At 44.7% G+C, this 17,886-nt stretch overlaps 1 protein-coding gene across 1 annotated transcript in view; it reads right to left on the minus strand.

Moving 5' to 3' along the window:
* NRP2 (neuropilin 2) overlaps positions 1-17,886 on the minus strand; it is a 343,921-nt gene that overhangs the window by 223,311 nt on the left and 102,724 nt on the right. Inside the window, 1 exon segment of the mRNA XM_030210069.1 lies at positions 6,500-6,681. Within this exon segment, the coding sequence (XP_030065929.1) occupies positions 6,500-6,681 (182 nt within the window).

Below are 17,886 nucleotides of genomic sequence, written 5' to 3' on the forward strand. Positions count from 1 at the left end.
CCTGCCCTCCCCTCCATACATACATCCATATCCAGCGATTCTCCTCTCTCCCCTGCCCTCCCCTCCATCCATCCATCCATATCCAGCGATTCTCCTCTCCCCTGCCCTTCCCTCCATCCATCCATCCATATCCAGCGATTCTCCTCTCTCCCCTGCCCTTCCCTCCATCCATCCATCCATATCCAGTGATTCTCCCCTCTCCCCTGCCCTCCCTTCCATCCATCCATATCCAGAGATTCTCCTCTCCCCTGCCCTCCATCCATCCATCCATATCCAGCGATTCTCCTCTCTCCCCTGCCCTCCCCTCCATCCATCCATCATCCAGTGATTCTCCTCTCTCCCCTGCCCTCCCCTCCATCCATCCATCTCCAGCTATTCTCCTTTCTCCCCTGCCCTCCCCTCCCATCCATGTCCAGTGATTCTCCTCTCTCCTCTCATCCATGTCCAGCGCAATTTTCCTCTCTCCTCTGCCCTCTCCTCCCATCCATGCCCAGCGATTCTTCTTTACCCCCTATCCTCCCCTCCCATTCATGTCCAGCAATTCATCCCAGCCCCCACCTTCCCCCCTTTTCAGCCCCTGAGTTCCAGCCTTAGCCCCCTTCTCAGCTGCTGCTAGTTCCAGGTTCAACCCCAGTCCTCCCCACCTTCCCGCCCTCTTCTCCTGCGACAGCCTCCTTTTTGTTCCTGTCGCCCTCTGTTTAAATCTGTTTTACCTCAAAGTCAAAGTGGCAGTGGCAACAGCAGACAGTAAAAGATGCAGGCTTGCCTTGAGCTTTCCCTTCCCTCACAGTGTCCCGCCTTCGTGGAAACAGGAAATTACATCAAAGGAAGACGGGACACTACTGAGAGGGAAGGGAAGGCTCGAGGCGAGCCTGCTTCTTTCACTGCTATTGCCGCTTTGACTTTGAGGTAAAACAGATTTAAACGCAGGGCGGCAGGAACAAAAAGGGGGCTGTTGAGGGAGCTGAGGGCGGGCAGGTGGGGACCAAGGGCTGGGACTGGGGCTGGGACTGTGAGCCGGCGGCAGCAGTAAACATAACTTGTGGTGCCCTCCAGAGGTCGGCACCCCCCTGTCATGCTTACCGTGCTTACCGGGTTGCGCCAGCCCTGCTCCATAGTGAAACCACAAATTGCTACAATATATTTTTATCTTTAATTGTCCTTTTCTTTCACAATATACATTGTGCTCATGTTCCTCCTCATCAGTACTAGCACCATTTTATATTGCCTGCTTTAGAGAAGGTCTCGGAGTAGCGTCCTTGAATGAATATGAAAACAGCATCAGAATAACCCCTGAAGATGCCTAACAGCAAAACACAGACTGTGTTGGGTTATGCCATAGTGTAGGGATCAATGATAAAAGAGAGAAAGTGAGGTTTGGAACAGTGAAATAATGGCTGGTACAAGAAAGTGAACATTTTTTTGAATGGAAACGAACATAGGAATCCACAAGTGAATTTGGTTGGGAATAATGGACCATCTTTGATTATGTAAGAGCAATAAAGTAACAATGGACAACACTAGGAAGAATACACTGTGATCAACAAGAAAAGTACAATATATGAACATTGATGAGGAGGAACATGAAAGGTTGAATTTGAAGATAATGAGCACAATGTGAAAGAAAAGGTCAATTGAAGATAATAATAAGTTGTAGTAATTTGTGGTTTCACTATGAAGGAGTGAATGAGAATGATAGAATGAGTGGATAATAGTTAGGGATAGTTTGACTGACTGAAAGCGATAAATTATTTTAACATGGAAGAGTAGCCTAGTGGTTAGTGCAGTGGAATTTAATCCTGGGGAACTGGGTTTGATTCCCACTGCAGCTCCTTGTGACTCTGGGCGAGTCACTTAACCCTCCTTTGCTCCAGGTACAAAATAAGTACCTGTACATAATATGTAAACCACTTTGATGATATACCACCTTTTTGTGGTTACAAAGTCCCATCCCCAATGTATATTAATATTTTTTGAACAATTTTGAATAAAGATTTGATACATATGGAACATAATTATGAGAGAATATTGTACTGAAGATAGTATAATTATATTGAAATGCAGAAGCCCAATTTTAGAAATTGTGTAAAATACATATTCATTAGGGATATTCTGAAAACATGACCCACTGGCAGTCCTTGAGGACTGGGAGCGATGACCAAGATATTAACTGCAGAATCAAGGAGGGGGAGAGGGGTTCATCTATTTATATCTACATGTATGGGTATCTCCACACATACATTTAGAAGTATGGATATCTGCACATGCCTTTATCTGTACTGTTTTGCAATGTGTGTGTTCTTTTCTCCCTGAAGAGTTTGGGTTGGAGATTACAATTATGCTTATTTTTATTTCTTTAAAATATTCATTTATTCTATGTTTATTTTATGTTCTGCCAACAGTGCTATTCTCAGTACATAAATTATTTCCCTTATGTTTATCTGCAGATACATACATGTATACAGACACATATGAACACAAACTGAAAGGCATGCTCCTATCAAGTGGCTATTTTATGGCTGGGCCTTTTTCTTATAAACACAAATCGTAAATATTTAGAGAGAGCCTAAATGCTGGCGACAGCTTTTACTATCCTTAAGAAGCTGTTTGCAGAGGGATTCTGAATACACTCAAGCATAGAGACGCCTGCCTCTAGTCACTCCCCACAATGATCTGCTGGACAGAAGCCTCTGTCACCCAGACACACAGCACGCCAGCTATAAAAACGTTGGCTTTCAGAAAACTAAGTCAAATGCTGGCTCACTGGTCAACTGCTTGAGCTACACATATACAGGAAGAGGGGTTCTCTGCGATTCTAATGACAAGGGCGAACTCCAATCACACCCTGATTTAAGTCAAACAAAATTCCATTAAAGCAGCTCAGAAAGCCAAAGGCTAGTTGCATGGGACCCTTTCCCACAGAGGCATGATGGAAGAAAACCTTTAATATGTTTGTTTGTAACACACACAATTCTTTTCTTGTAAGAGAGATAACATAATGAAGTGACCTGGTTTCCCTGCCAAGGCAGGAACCGCAAAACTCAAAATACCATGGTACTGTTACACTGTAATTAAGGGCGTGTGTGGGCTCTTTGTGTGGACAGAAGGGAAATAACACACACAGAGAAAGAGAGAGTAAGAAGGTTTATCCTTGTATGAAAGCCTAAAGGCATCAACGTATCAAAAATAAAGGGAGTTAGATCTCCCAAGGAAATTGAAATAGGAATGCAGTAGGACTCTTTCTTCTGCAGGTCAGTGACTCTGGGCAGTACAGATTTAAAAAGATTGTCTGTGTGTGAAATGGATTGGTGGGGGACAGTCCATGTCACTAAAATTAGTATTACAGTTTGGCACCACTATGAACAGGCTTAAAAGAGAGGTCAAACAAAGTCATTTTTTTCCTGTGGGCAAAGGGGGCAGCTGCCCTGGGTCCAGCTTAATAGGAGGACCAGAAATAAGAGTGGACCTGATCATAGGGCTCACTCCAGTCCAGCATTGTCCTTCCCTCCCTTCCCCTCCCCTCCCCCATCCTAGCTGCTTCCCAGGGGAGAAAAGCAGCATAACAATTCAGAGCCGCCCTGAGTCCAGCCACTGATGACTCTACCTGTCCTGTCCCTCAGCAACAGAAGGTCATATCAGAAGGGGTGGGACCAGCAGAGCCATCAGTGGCGTGGACTGATGGTGGTTTTGCCACAGCATTGTAAAAACATGTAACAGTGAACGTAAATTACACATATGACAATCTTTAAAAATACCAGAAAAACCACTGGAAGCCCACTGGCAACCAATAATAACCATCCAAGAAAACAAGTGGGGAAAAAGTGGGAGAATAACATTAACTGTGGCTACCACTACAGATGTAAGAGTTGTTAACAAAAATTGGGAAAAGACTTCAGATGCCTGTGCTTCTTTAACGCTGAAGTATAATACAGCAAATATAGCACAGTGCTGGATTCGATCATAGGTCAAAAACCCAATAATGCAATTTTTTATAATGATGTAGTGATGTAAAAAACACTTTTCATTTCTTCCAAAGCATGAAAAAAATATCAACTTATCTTGTAGGTAGTGATCCGTGGCAGTAGCAAAACGTCCCTAAGGGGGCCTGTTTCACCAAAAGGCTTCTTCAGGGGACAATGCTGCCTCACTGTTCAAATGCTCAATGACCGCAGAAAATAAAATGATAAACAAGAAAAAGGTGCCGACATATTGCTTAAAACCTCTATCTGCAGTTCCCAATGGCCCCCCTCTTTCCACCACATGTGTGAGCCTGCCCCACCTGCTTCCATGGTAACTAGCAACAGACACTGTAGGTAGGATCCAGCCAATAGGAAGGCAGAGATGTACATCTACCCATTCAACTCCACATTATTTTATAGACCTCTATCATATCTCCCCTCAGCTGCCTTTTCTCCAAGCTGAAGAGCCCTAGCCGCTTTAGCCTTTCCTCATAGGGAAGTCGTCCCATCTCCTTTATCATTTTTGTCGCCGTTCTCTGCACCTTTTCTAATTCCACTATATCTTTTTTGAGATGCGGCGACCAGAATTGAACACAATATTCGAGGTGCGGTCGCACCATGGAGCAATACAAAGGCATTATAACATCCTCATTTTTGTTTTCCATTCCTTTCCTAATAATACCTAACATTCTATTTGCTTTCTTAGCTGCAGCAGCACACTGAGCAGAAGGTTTCAATGCATCATCAACAATGACACCTAGATCCCTTTCTTGGTCCTTGACTCCTAACGTGGAACCTTGCATGACGTAGCTATAATTTGGGTTCCTCTTTCCCACATGCATCACTTTGCACTTGCTCACATTAAACGTCATCTGCCATTTAGACACACAGTCTCGTAAGGTCCTCTTGTAATTTTTCACAATCATCCCGCAAATTAACGACTTTGAATAACTTTGTGCCATCAGCAAATTTAATTACCTCACTAGTTACTCCTATCTCTAGGTCATTTATAAATATGTTAAAAAGCAGTGGTCCCAGCACAGACCCCTGGGGAACCCCACTAACTACCCTTCTCCATTGAAAATACTGACCATTTAACCCTACTCTCTGTTTTCTATCTTGTAACCAGTTTTTAATCCACAATAGAACACTACCTCCTATCCCATGACTCTCCAATTTCCTCTGGAGTCTTTCATGAGGTACTTTGTCAAACGCCTTCTGAAAATCCAGATACACAATATCAACTGGCTCAACTTTATCCACATGTTTGTTCATCCCTTCAAAGAAATGTAGTAGATTGGTGAGGCAAGATTTCCCTTCACAAAATCCATGTTGACTTTGTGTGATTAATCCATGCTTTTGAATATGCTCTGTAATTTTGTTCTTAATAATAGTCTCTACCATTTTGCCTGGCACCGACGTCAGACTCACCGGTCTATAATTTCCCGGATCTCCTCTGGAATTCTTTTTTAAAAATCGGCGTTACATTCGCCACCCTCCAATCTTCCGGTACCACGCTCGATTTTAAGGATAAATTACATATTACTAACAATAGCTCCACAAGCTCATTTTTCAGTTCTATCAGTACTCTGGGACGAATACAATCCAGTCCAGGAGATTTGCTACTCTTCAGTTTGTAGAACTGCCCCATTACATCCTCCAGGTTTACAGAGAATTCATTAAGTTTCTCCGACTCGTCAGCTTCAAATACCATTTCTGGCACTGGTATCCCACCCAAATCTTCCTCGGTGAAGACTGAAGCAAAGAATTCATTTAATCTCTCCGCTACGGCTTTGTCTTCCCTGATCGCCCCTTTTACTCCTCGGTCATCTAGCAGTCCAACCGATTCTTTTGTCGCCTTCCTGCTTTTAATATACCTGCTAACTTCCAAGGGCTTCTGGGTCCCCCCTCCCCCAGATCCGGATCTTCCCTCCCTTGCTCCTGAAGACAAAGCAAGCCTGGGACCTCACCCTCCATCCCCCACCCCCATAGCCCTACCCCCTCTCTGGGCCTATCCCAAATTTCCATGGTGGTCTAGGAGAGTCGTACATGGAGAAGCGATGCCTACTCCTGCTTGTTGCGGGTCTGGTCTCCAAATGGCTGCTATGACCCCTGCCTGACAATGCCTTACAGTTCATGTTCTCTTGTTCTATAGTCTCTGTTTTTTGAAAAGCCTGCTGGTGGTACCCAGATAGCTATGTGATTAAATTAGGACAGCACTATCAAGTTATGTGTTGTCGAAAATTCAGGGGTCATCCGATCAGTGGGAGATAAATGGGTAGAAGCCTGTCCTACAGTGGGAGATAAATGGGTAGGAACCTTTCATATCCAGTAATCTCCTGCTGAATATCAGCCTCATAGTTCCTAAATTTTCTGTGTTGGATACTCTGACTCACCAAACCAGGTAGTATCTCATAAAGGCTATAGTTGGAGGCCACTGGTATATGGTGTCATCCCTGACAAAAATAAGAACTGCGGTATTGCCTTCAGTTGTTTAGAAAGTTGACATATATGGAAATCTGTGCACATGGAACTCTGACCTGTTTTGAAGATCTCATAGCGCAGTGAGAAGCCGGCACCTTGTCGAGCATAGTCTGAGATGAACTTGATATAGATGGAGGAGCCTGAGGAAATGATGGTAGGGGGAGCAATGTTCCCGCAGTGCTTCCCCAGCAGGTCTGCTGCTTCGCTGTCGCCATCACGGATTTCAATAAAATCATATCTACCAAAAGAGAGAGGGAAAAACATAGATGTTAACCCAGGTTACACTGAGCCTTTTATCCAGACAAGGTACTGATGTTATCCAGTTTTATACTGCAGAAACACACATGGGATATGCAGAACACTATGAACCCGATATTCAGACCTTGGGAGTTAGCCCGGCTAACTCCCGTGGTTGGTGCTGAGCCCAAATATTCAATGAAAGGCTATTTCCAGTGACAGGCATTGGATATCTGGTTTATTTTGGATGATTCAAACTTAATGGGCCAAGCTGATATTCAGCACTGGCCAGTTAAATTTGAACCGGACAATGATAGGCCTGGAATTCACATGACCAAATATGGCTGCCAAACTTGCACTGAAAATCATCAGATAGTTGGTTATATCGCATGATATAACTGGCAATCTGCTATCCGCTAACTGTGAATTTTCAGCAGATCATCACTGGCCATGTCCGGCTGAAAGTTTGCGGATAGCTGGTTATGGGGCATTTAACTGACCCAGCCAGATGCTGATCCTGGCCGGTTAAATGCTTTTGAATATCGGGAGGTTCAAATATGTATACATATATAAGTTGTGCTGCTGAAACACAACGAATAAGGGCCTTATATGTTTAGCAGCAACTACTAAGGACCTGACATTTAGCTTACGGTGGCTATCGAGTTTGAAGTTGCTGCCAGTCGTGGGCTGAGTTAAACTCAGATATTTAATGCCAAGCAATGTCTGGCCTTCAATATTGAATATCCAGCTCAGTGTGGTCACCCAGAAGTTAACTGGGCACTGGCTGATATTCAGACTGGTGCTTGGTTAGATTGGCAGATAAAATTAGGTCAGCCTCTTTGCCATCTACTTTATGCGTTTACTTAACTAAACCAACATAGTAAAGGATGGCAGATAAAGACCTAAACGGTCTGTCCAGTCTGCCCAGCAGTAACACCCATCATCAATAAATGTGATATAAAATACTTGATCATTGTCTTTCTTTGCATTTCTGGGGACATAGATCATAGAAGTCTGCCCTGGCAGTCTCCTTAGGTTCCAGCTCTGGATTTACTGTCAAAGCCCAGTCCAACCTATCTTGATTTGATTTAATAATTTGATATACCGCTTTACTTACAAGTTTAAAAGTGGTTTATAATAACAAATAATAAAAAAAAACATAATACAATAAACAAGAACTGAATTTAATCCCACCTATCAATATTCATAATAAAACCTCAGAAGAGTATGCAATTAAAAATCATCAAAGGTATTTTGAAACATCCAAGTTTTCAAGGCTTTTCGAAAACTGACGTAGCCACTTAAACTGATAACCACATCAGACAAAGAATTCCATAAGGATGGGCTCACATAACTAAAGGCCTGGTTCCTAGTTGATGACAATTTGACTGTCTTTAAAGATGGAAGTTGCAACAAACAATACTATGAAGATCATAAAGATCTGGTACATTCTTGAGGAGCCAATTTTTCAGAAAGATATTGTGGTACACCCATATGAAAAGCCTTGAAAACCAGGCATGAAGGTTTGAAAGATATCCTAGTAGAGACTGGATGTCAGTGTAGTTCTTTCAGTATAGGAGTAATGTGGTCAAATTTCTTGCCACTGACTATCAATCGTGAATCCATCTTGTCATTTGTGGGACACAGACTGTAAAAGCCTGCCTGGCGCTCTCCTTATAGTAACATAGTAAATGAACATAGTAACATATCAGCACTAACAGTTATGTGCTGGTTTCACCCAAGCTCCACCCATCCCGACACTAACCGGAATCAGAGCCAGTTAGCAGCACTGCCCAGTTAAGTACCGCTGAGTATCAACAGCTAGCTCACTCAGCGTGATTTAAGCTGGCAGGAGCCTGTCCTGCACATTTAAACAACACTGAATATCAATCTTTAAATGTATAGGTCCCTCTGAATTCTGGACTCACTACTTTTTCAACAGCTTTCTAGAATTAGCCAGTTCTTTTATATCAGGAATAACCAGATACAAGAGAAGAGGTATCTGACACTTATGCCTTCCTGAGAACAGACGCAAACACTGATGGGGAAATATTTCTGTCTGTGTCCTTTGCAAAAATTAGAAATACATGTCTATTTTTTTTTGACTGCTCAGAATACACCACCCGCGAACCTTGTGTCCTGTGATAATTCTACACGAGCAATGGCACCAGCAACTAGGGTTTTCAAAGTGTTGTGGAAACTACAATGAATTAGATTCAATTTTACATTTGATGTTTTTAGAATGGTTGCACAGACATTGGTGTTGGCCCAAATCGACTACTGCAACACTGTGTACCTGGATTGCAAAGAAATAAGGAATTTCAAACTTTGCTGAATTCTACAACTCGTTCAATCTTTAAAGTGTCAAAGTTCAATAGGGTGACTCCCCTGTTGACACAATTACACTGGCTGATGGTGCAGGCAAGTAACATAGTAACATAGTAGATGATGGCAGAAAAAGACCTGCACGGTCCATCTAGTCTGCCCAACAATTTAAACTCATATGTGCTACTTTATGTGTATACCTGACCTAAGTATTATATTTAAGTTAGATTCAATGGTTTTTCTGATTTGTACATGACCTTGTTCCACGTTACATGTTGCATCTTATTCATTTACCAGTTAAGAACGTACATCTTGAATCAAGGAGGTTTTTTCAATAATTCACTATCCAGGCCCAAGACAAATAGTATATAAGAGATTTTATTCAGCCAATTTTGCTTACCAGGCAGCAAGCACTGGAATGAGCTTCTATTAGAGATCAGAGCTCAAAATAATTATATTAAGTTTCATAAACTGTTGAAAATGTTCTTATTTATGAGGTATTTGGGCCATTAATTTCAAGACTGGTTTGGTCGTGGACATGACATTATGCTGTACCTTTTAATTTTTTATTGTTAGGGTTTTTTATTTAGCCTATTGTCAATGTATAATGCTCCTGGGTATGATCAGTCTTTTCTTTTGTGAACCACACTGGAGGTATATGTGGGCAGGGCCAGTGCTAGACATGATGTGGCCCAGGGCAGCTGCTAGGGAGGGGGCCACAAAGCTTGCTTGTGGATTGTCCCTCTTTCAACTTTAGGTAGGATTGGGGCCCACAATAACATGAGGTCCCAGGGCAATTGCCCTGTTTGCCAACCCCTAACACCAGCCCTGTATGTGGGATACAAATGTCATGTAATGTACAAATAGCCATATTCTAAAAGTAGCATTTAGAACCCTATGTAATCTACATATGTAAATGCAGCTGCTTACATACATGATTACCATGCAGGGTTTCTAACACAACCTCAATAGCATTTTTCCTCAAAATGCCTTAATGCCTTTCAGAGTAACCATAAATTATTTGATCAACAGTAATGGGAAAAATTGTAATGTGCTAGTAAAAGAGATAAAGGATGTATGACCCCCAGGAAACAGTCTGTTATAACTACTAATCATTTATTTATTAAAATTTTGCTCACACCATTTTCAGTAGTAGCTCAAGGTGAGTTGCATTCAGGTACACTGGGTATTTTCCCTGCCCCTAGAGGGCTCACAGTCTAAGTTTATACCTGAAGCAATGAAGTAACTAACTTGCTCAAGATCAAAAGAAGCAAGGGGATTTCAACTAGCCACCTCTGGCTATCAAAACTGGTGCTCTACCCACTAGGCCACTCCTTCACTCCATTATGACACTACTAGACGCACACAATGCTGTACATAAAACATGAGACAGTTCCTGCTCGACAGAATTTATAATATATTCAAGACAAACAGGACAAATAAGAGATTAGGGAGTTTCATTTATTGTGGGAATGATTAAAACAACAATATTTTCTCTGTCTCTCACTTAACTCCCATATATACTTCTTAGATCCTGCCAATTGTTTAGGTGAGATGCTCAACTTCAACTTACCTTACTCCAAAACAGCTGGAACATTGTTTACCCAAGTGTTCTCTCCTCCTCTAATGACATCTGCCTGTTTGTTTACATAAACCTGTAGAACAACATCTTGGAAATCTCTTCATCGGTTGGAGTTAGTGAAGAGTGGGGTGAGAAAGAGAAAGTTTATGCTCTGCTGAAGCCATTACAAGAGATCTTGTGTAGGAACTGAGAACAAGATAGCTCAAGTCGCTGGTAGAAGAAGTGATTGTTTGCAAGATCCCAGTTCTCAACACATGTCACCAGTGACAGCAGAGATAAGGGGATGGATGTCACATTCTTTTCCTGGAGCCCATCGGAAGAGTCTCCGGACCCATGCCTCCAGCTAAGTGGGAAGCGAAGAAAGAAACAAAAGACAGAATCCCAAGACCTGTGCAAAGTATTTTAATGGGAAACAGGTTCATAGAAAATCCGGTTGCTTTATATTATTACAGATCTGATAAATCTGAGACTGAACTGAATTAAGTGAGGTTCATCTAGCAACATCATTCTTTTGACTTTTTATTTATCAAGTCTAACACATCAAAGAGTGATCACAGATTGAAGAAAGTGGACATGGAGGGGCATTTTTGATATAACGTCTAAGTTGGACGTCTTGCGCTAAACATCCCAAATCCAAATAGGAACTATAACCATTTTTGAAACAAAACATAATTATTTTTTTTGAAAATGGCCACATGCAAGATATTTTTGTACTAATCTACACATGTAAATGAAGCTGTTTACACACATGATTACCATGCAGAGTCCACTCTCAAAAAAAAAAAAATCCAAGTGAAAAACGCACAAAATCAAGCCACTGGGATGTAGGAGGAGCCAGCATTCTTAGGAGACTGGCCACACATACATCCCAGGAGAGCAATGGGGCACCCTAGGGGTCACTGCACTGGACGTCATTAAAAGTTCCCTTATCTTGTCTGCTGAGCCCTCCAATATCCACCCAAAACTTACCACCCCAACTGTACACCACTACAATAGCCCTTATGAGTGAAGGGGGTTACCTCTATGTGAGTACAGTAGGTTTCTGGTGAATGTCGGAGGGCTCACACTTTCCACCACAAGCATAACAGAGTGGGATATGGGACTGAGTCCCCCTCTCTACAGTGCACTGCACTTACCACTACAGGGACTTGCTTGCTGCTCTAATAGGACTGGCTGTAACATTTAGAGCTGCCATAGAGGCTGCCATGCAGAGATACAAAGGGTGGCCCATCCCAGTGCTGGAGATTTACCACCAGAATGCTGGAGATTGAAGGCCAAATGACTGAGATTTGTCTCATGGGACCAGCCATGTCTAAACCTAGTTCTGACAGATGCACATTTCCAAAACTGACATACTCCAGTCAATAAAGAGAAAATAAATATATATATTTTTCTACCTTTGTAGTCTGGACATTTTATTTTTTCTTATTATGTTGGTCCTAGACTCTGGTTTCTGCTTTCTTCTTCTCTTAACTGACTTACCAGACACTCCTTGTCCATTTGACACTTTTCTCTTCATGTCCACCATCCATTTTCTTTCTGCATCCCTATCTATCTGACCCAGCATCACCTCTGTCTTACCACTATGTTGAGCATATCCCATTTCTGTGTCCCTATTCCCCCTCCTCCCCTCACATGCCAGCATCTCTCTCTCTCTCTCTCTTTTCCTTCCTTCTTGTCTCTCCTGGCTAGCATCTTTCTTTCTTTCTTTCTTTCTTTCTTTCCTCTGCCCCACCCAGGGGTCCAGCAAGTGTTCTTGTCTGTTCCCTCACTCCTGTTCTGTCTTCCCATTGGAGGACCAGCACCTCCCTTCTTTTCTCACAGGTCCTGGCACCTCTTTCTTTCCTTGTCCTTCCCTCCACCCTCTAAAGTCCAGCACCTCTTTCCCTCTCTTCCTCACCCCTTCATTGGATCTCTCTTCCCTACCTGTCCAGCACCTCTCTCCATCCTTGCTCCCCAATAAGGCACCACTCACTCCTGCCCCCCGATAACGTCCAGGTACCTCTCACTCCTTGACCTGGTGGTCTAGGGTACTGTTAATCAGCAGTGATTCTCATTCTTTGCTGCCCGTGCTGGCTCCACGGTTTAAAATGGCGGCTGCCACCTCTTATGGTAGTCTCGCAAGAGTTCGCAACCCCATGCAAAACCACAGAGTTGGCATAGGAAGCAGTGATCGGGGGATCGCTGCTGACTGACTAGACACCAAAGTCACCTCCTCTCAATGCTTGAGAGAAGGGGGCTCTGGCATGTAAGCTGGAGTCGGGGGGCCCAATGCGTGTGACTTAGTATATTTGCTCTCTTCTAACCCCCCCCCCCACACTGCTAGTCCAGCACCTGTCCCTCTCCCTCTCCCTCCATGTCCTTGATCCAGCAGTTCCCTCCTGTCCAATAGAGCAGAACCTCCTTCATTTCTCTATCCCTGAGTCTAGCACCTCTCTTTCCCTCTCCATCTTGCAGGCTCAGCGTCTGTCCCCTTTCCTCCCCCTCCCAATACCAACATCTGTCCCATTTCCTTCCCTTCCTCCCCCTTCCTCCATTTCCCCTTTTTCCATATCTGACCCCTTTATCCTTCCATCTTCTCCCTCCCCACAGTCCCTGTTACTTTTTCCCCTTGCTGCTGGTAGCAGCACTGCTTCAATTGAATCAGCCTGCCTCGGGATTTCAGGCTTTGAACATCAATCCAGTCATTTTTAGTGGCATTTACACAGATGGTGCCGCTGTCTCAGCATGATCTGAACAGTACCAGGGCAATCTGGAAGTCGAGTTTAGGCAAAGCTGGGAACTACCCAGGCATCACCAATATTCAGTGGCAGTACCCAGACAGCTACTCGGTTAACTTAGGACGGACATAAAGCTGTCTTAGGTTAATGAGATAGTTATCCCAAGACCGTCAAGAGGGGAGGGAAGGGGGAGGGCAAAATTCCCTGGGCCTGGCCTCCAAGAGGGGGCCCAATGCCAGCAAGCTTCTTCCTGCCTGCCTGTCTGCCTGCTTCTGGGTCTGTCTGTCTCCAGGGCCGCCGAGAGACTGAGCTGGGCCTGGGGCAAGGCCGTCCTCGGGGCCTCCTCTGCCACCGCCCCCCGGAGCCGGAGCCACTGCCACCCGCCCAATTGCTACCACTGTCACCTCCCTCTCCTGCTCTCAGGCCGCTGCAGTCCCCAGTCTCCACCCACCCACCCCCGTCAGCAGCCCCCCTCCATCCGCCACCGGGCCCCCTGCATTCAAATCGGCAGCGCCTCACCTCCGTGTGAACGTGGCAGATCACCTCCCTTCGGGCCCTCCCTCACTGTGCCCCGCCTGCACGGAAACAGGAAGTTACATCAGACGAGGGTGGGACACAGTGAGGGAAGACCCAAAGGGAGGTAATCTGCCGCTTTCACACGGAGATGAGGCACTGCCGATTTGAAAGCAGGGGACCCAGTGGCAGATAGAGGGGGGCTATCGACGGAGCCAAGGGTGGGCAGGTGAGAGAGACCCTGACACCAGGCCCATCTTGGAGGCCCGAGCCTGGGGAATTTTGTACCCCCTGCCCCCCCCTCTCGGCAGCCCTGTCTCTCTCCTGCTCCTGTGTGCCAGGACCCGGATTATTGTATTAACGAGATAACCCTGGTGACCCAGATTATGGCATTAATGCAATCATATGGGACCCGGCACACAGGAGCAGGAGTATACAGACCGAGGGAGAAGCAATCAGACATAGGAAGATAAGGGGGCGGTGGCCTGAATGTGGGGGGGTGACCCCGAGTGGGGGGCGGGGCTGCCCCAGGCCCGAGCTGTGTCTATCGGTGGCTCTGAGCTATCCGAGTATGGACACTGATTATTGGTGGTACCTGGACAACTCTCAGCAGCTATCTAAACCTGGATATTCAGCACAGGTATCTGAATATGGCCTGGTGTTGTGCATTCAGGTATAGAAAAGCCCGCAGTGGCCAAAGTGTAAAATAAATAAATAAATGCTAACTGCCACAGTTCAATATTGATCCAATTGATTTTTATGAATATTTCATGTGTTTGGAAGAATGTTTATATTATGATGTTTTCTAGCTTGTAGCTTGATTCAAATGTCATTTAGATAAGGATTAAATACCTCAAGTCTGACCTGTAGGTGTCAGTGTGGAGCACTAGAGTTAGGAGCAGATTTCAAATGACCCACTCTGCTGCCACAAATTCCACAAGCTTTTCCCACTTCACATGGAAGCATTCATCTATAAATTCTACAGAATAGATATTGGCAAAATTAAGCAAATTCTACCAAAATGTAGTTGCAGGAGCAGGGATCTCCTTTCTGTGTATACTTAACCTGAAGCACCTGGGTCCCTTCTCTGCCCCACTCAATTTATCCACTCAACAGCCCTGTGCTCAAAATTTGCTCATATGGGGTATTACAAATGATATATAAACTTCTGTGATATTTGCTCATCAAGGCCATCATCCTCTGAGTCCACACAGCACTAATTAATTTTATATCAGCTTGTTCACATGAATGATGACTTTTCATACCTAAATACATGGTTATAACAACTTATCTGCAAATAAAGTGTGTGTTTATATATATATATATCTGTGGTTTCTTGATCTCCAGAAAACAATCTTTAGAGGGAGCTACTGTGACTCTCCACCCCTCCCCCAGGAAATAAAATGTGTTATAAAACTGACAAAGGATTTGATTAAAAATATGCAAATCTGACACTAAACCTTCAATGTTACTCAAAGTCTTCCTGTGGGATGTCTAGGGAGGGGCGTATACCCTGAGCAGGCTCCATACATGGATGTGGCTGAAAACCTGGTCCTCCATAAAGACAGGGACTAACCTGAAGGCTGAGGGGTTTCTGCAGGCTGTTATTGGAAGCATCACGTGACAAATTTTACATTATTTATTGCTCCAAGCTGTCTCAAGATATTCATTGCTGATCTATCATTAACCAAGACAGATCCCAGCCAGCAACTGTTTAAACAGCACAATGGTGTTTCAGAGAACAAAGCAGCCAGGAGAAGGATGCAATAAAGACCATTTACCTTTCAGTGCCCTGCTCTGCTCTGGTGCTAGGATCAGGGAATACCCCAGCTTCCCTCCACACCCACACACTCTGCCACTTGCCCACAAGTGGAACCTACCCTTGATATAGTATTTACTAACAATGGGGGGGGGGGGGGTCGATACTCAAAGCGATTTAACCAGTAGGAGGTGAAGTGCTTCTGTGTAGGAAAGAAGAACGGGACTTGGGGGTAATTGTGTCAGATGACCTTAAGGTGGCCAAACAGGTAGAAAAGGTGATGGTCAAAGCCAGAAGAATGCTTGGGTGCATAAGGAGAGGGATGACTGGCAGGAAAAAAGAAGTGATAAGTCTCTGGTGAGGCCGTATTTAGAATACTGTGTGCAATTCTGGAGACCGCACTTCTCATATTGCCAATCCCTCCAGGACGTCCACTCTGTTACAAATTTTCGTGTCATCCGCAAAAAGGCAAACTTTTCTTTATAACTTTTTGGCCATGTCATTCACAATATATTAACAAAAGAAGGAAGTGGAAAACACAACTTCAAGAGATCAATCCGAGACACCAAGGTGAGATGCTCCAGAAAAACTTTATTAGGACCCATTCACAATATATTGAAATGAAACGACTCCAGTACAAATCTTTGAGGCACCCCACTACTCACTTTTCTTTCCTCTGTGCAAATCCATTTACCACCACCTTTTGTCTTCTGTCATCAACCAGTTTCAAATCCAGCTCACCACTTTGGGTCCTAATTCCAGCTCACTCAGTTTATTTCTGAGCCTTCTATGAAGAAACATGTCAAAGGCTTTGCTGAAATCCAAGCAGACTACATCTATCGCATCAGGGGCGTAGCCAGACAGCAGATTTTGGGTGGGCCTAGGCAAGAAGTGGGTGGGCACCAAGTGTTCTCCCCCTCCCACCAAAAAAAGATCTCAGCTGGTGGGAAAATGCTTCTCTCCACCTTGGCAGTCTGCAGCAGGCATGTGCTGAAAACTGAGCATGCGCAGTTGCCAGTATCATGGAGAGTAGCATTTTCGTTACCAGCAGGGAGAACTCTTCAGCTGGTGGTGGAGCTTGGGATCCCCACCAGCTACCGCTAAACATGTGCTACTGTTGGGTGGGCCTGAGCCCTAAGTGGGTGGACCCTGGCCTACCCAGGCCCATCTGTGGCTACGTCACTGTATCGCATGTCCTCGGTCTAGTGCCTCTATTACTTTTCCTACCACTGAAGTCAGGCTTCACACACCTGTGCATTAATAGCACACACTAATTCCATAGCCGCCGAGAGGGGGGGGCCTGGCGCCGGGGTCTCTCTCTTTCTCCTGCTCCTGACGGGACCTGAGTGATGGCGTCCCGACAAGAACAGAAGTGAGAAAACTCCGGCACTGCAGCCAGGCCCCCCCTTGGAGGCTGGGGAGGACCCGGTCCAGAGGAGCACCTCCAGTGCTGCTCTTCTGCTCAGCTGAGTGGCTGCTTTTATTTGCGCCTGAGAGGAAAAGCAATTGACAGAACAGCAGTGCTAGAGGAACACGTTTTCTGCTGGCGAGGCCTTGGAGACAGTGGATGATCCGGGGGGGGGGCAGCAATCGGAGGGGGGTGGTTCTGCCCTGGGTCCGGTTCAGTCTCTCGGCGGCCCTGACTTAATTCCCACACGAACTGCTTAGCATGCTTTAGTAAACAGGCCTCAACATCTACCTGTATCCCAACTCACTCCCAGTATCTTCCAGCCAAGATCTTAATGGACTTTATACTTTAGGAACATGGGGCTGGATTCAGTATACGGCACCGAGAATTAAGCTCTCAGAAAAATCAATGCTCAGCACTATAAAGGGTGTTCTGGGATGACTGCTCAGAGCGCCAATTCTCATGCCCAACTTTGGTTGCAAGGACTTACGCCAGTTGAAACCTGGTATAAATCCTGGCACACAAGTTGGGCGCACTTCTGCCGAATTCTGTAACACAGTGCGCAACATTCAGAACACCCCAACCTGCCCGTGGCCATGCCCCCTTTTAGGTTGCGTACTATGGGATTTATGCGGCCTATGTTCTAGAATAGCGTACAGCAAGTTGCGCACAAATCTTAATTGATGTCAATTAACGCCAGTAATTGATTGTTAGCATCTAATTATTGACTGCTAATTGTTTGTTAACCAGTTGAGTTGGGCACACAACTCAGGACCACACCCAATTTTTGGCATACAATTTCGGCAACCTTTATAGAATCTGGGAGATGGTGTTAATTATAACTTGCTGCCTAAACTTTGTGGACCTAAATACGTTTCTCAGATGCTACTGAATATTGG

This window comes from Microcaecilia unicolor, chromosome 7 (genome assembly GCF_901765095.1).
Source record: "Microcaecilia unicolor chromosome 7, aMicUni1.1, whole genome shotgun sequence".
In the NCBI taxonomy this organism is placed as follows: domain Eukaryota; kingdom Metazoa; phylum Chordata; class Amphibia; order Gymnophiona; family Siphonopidae; genus Microcaecilia; species Microcaecilia unicolor.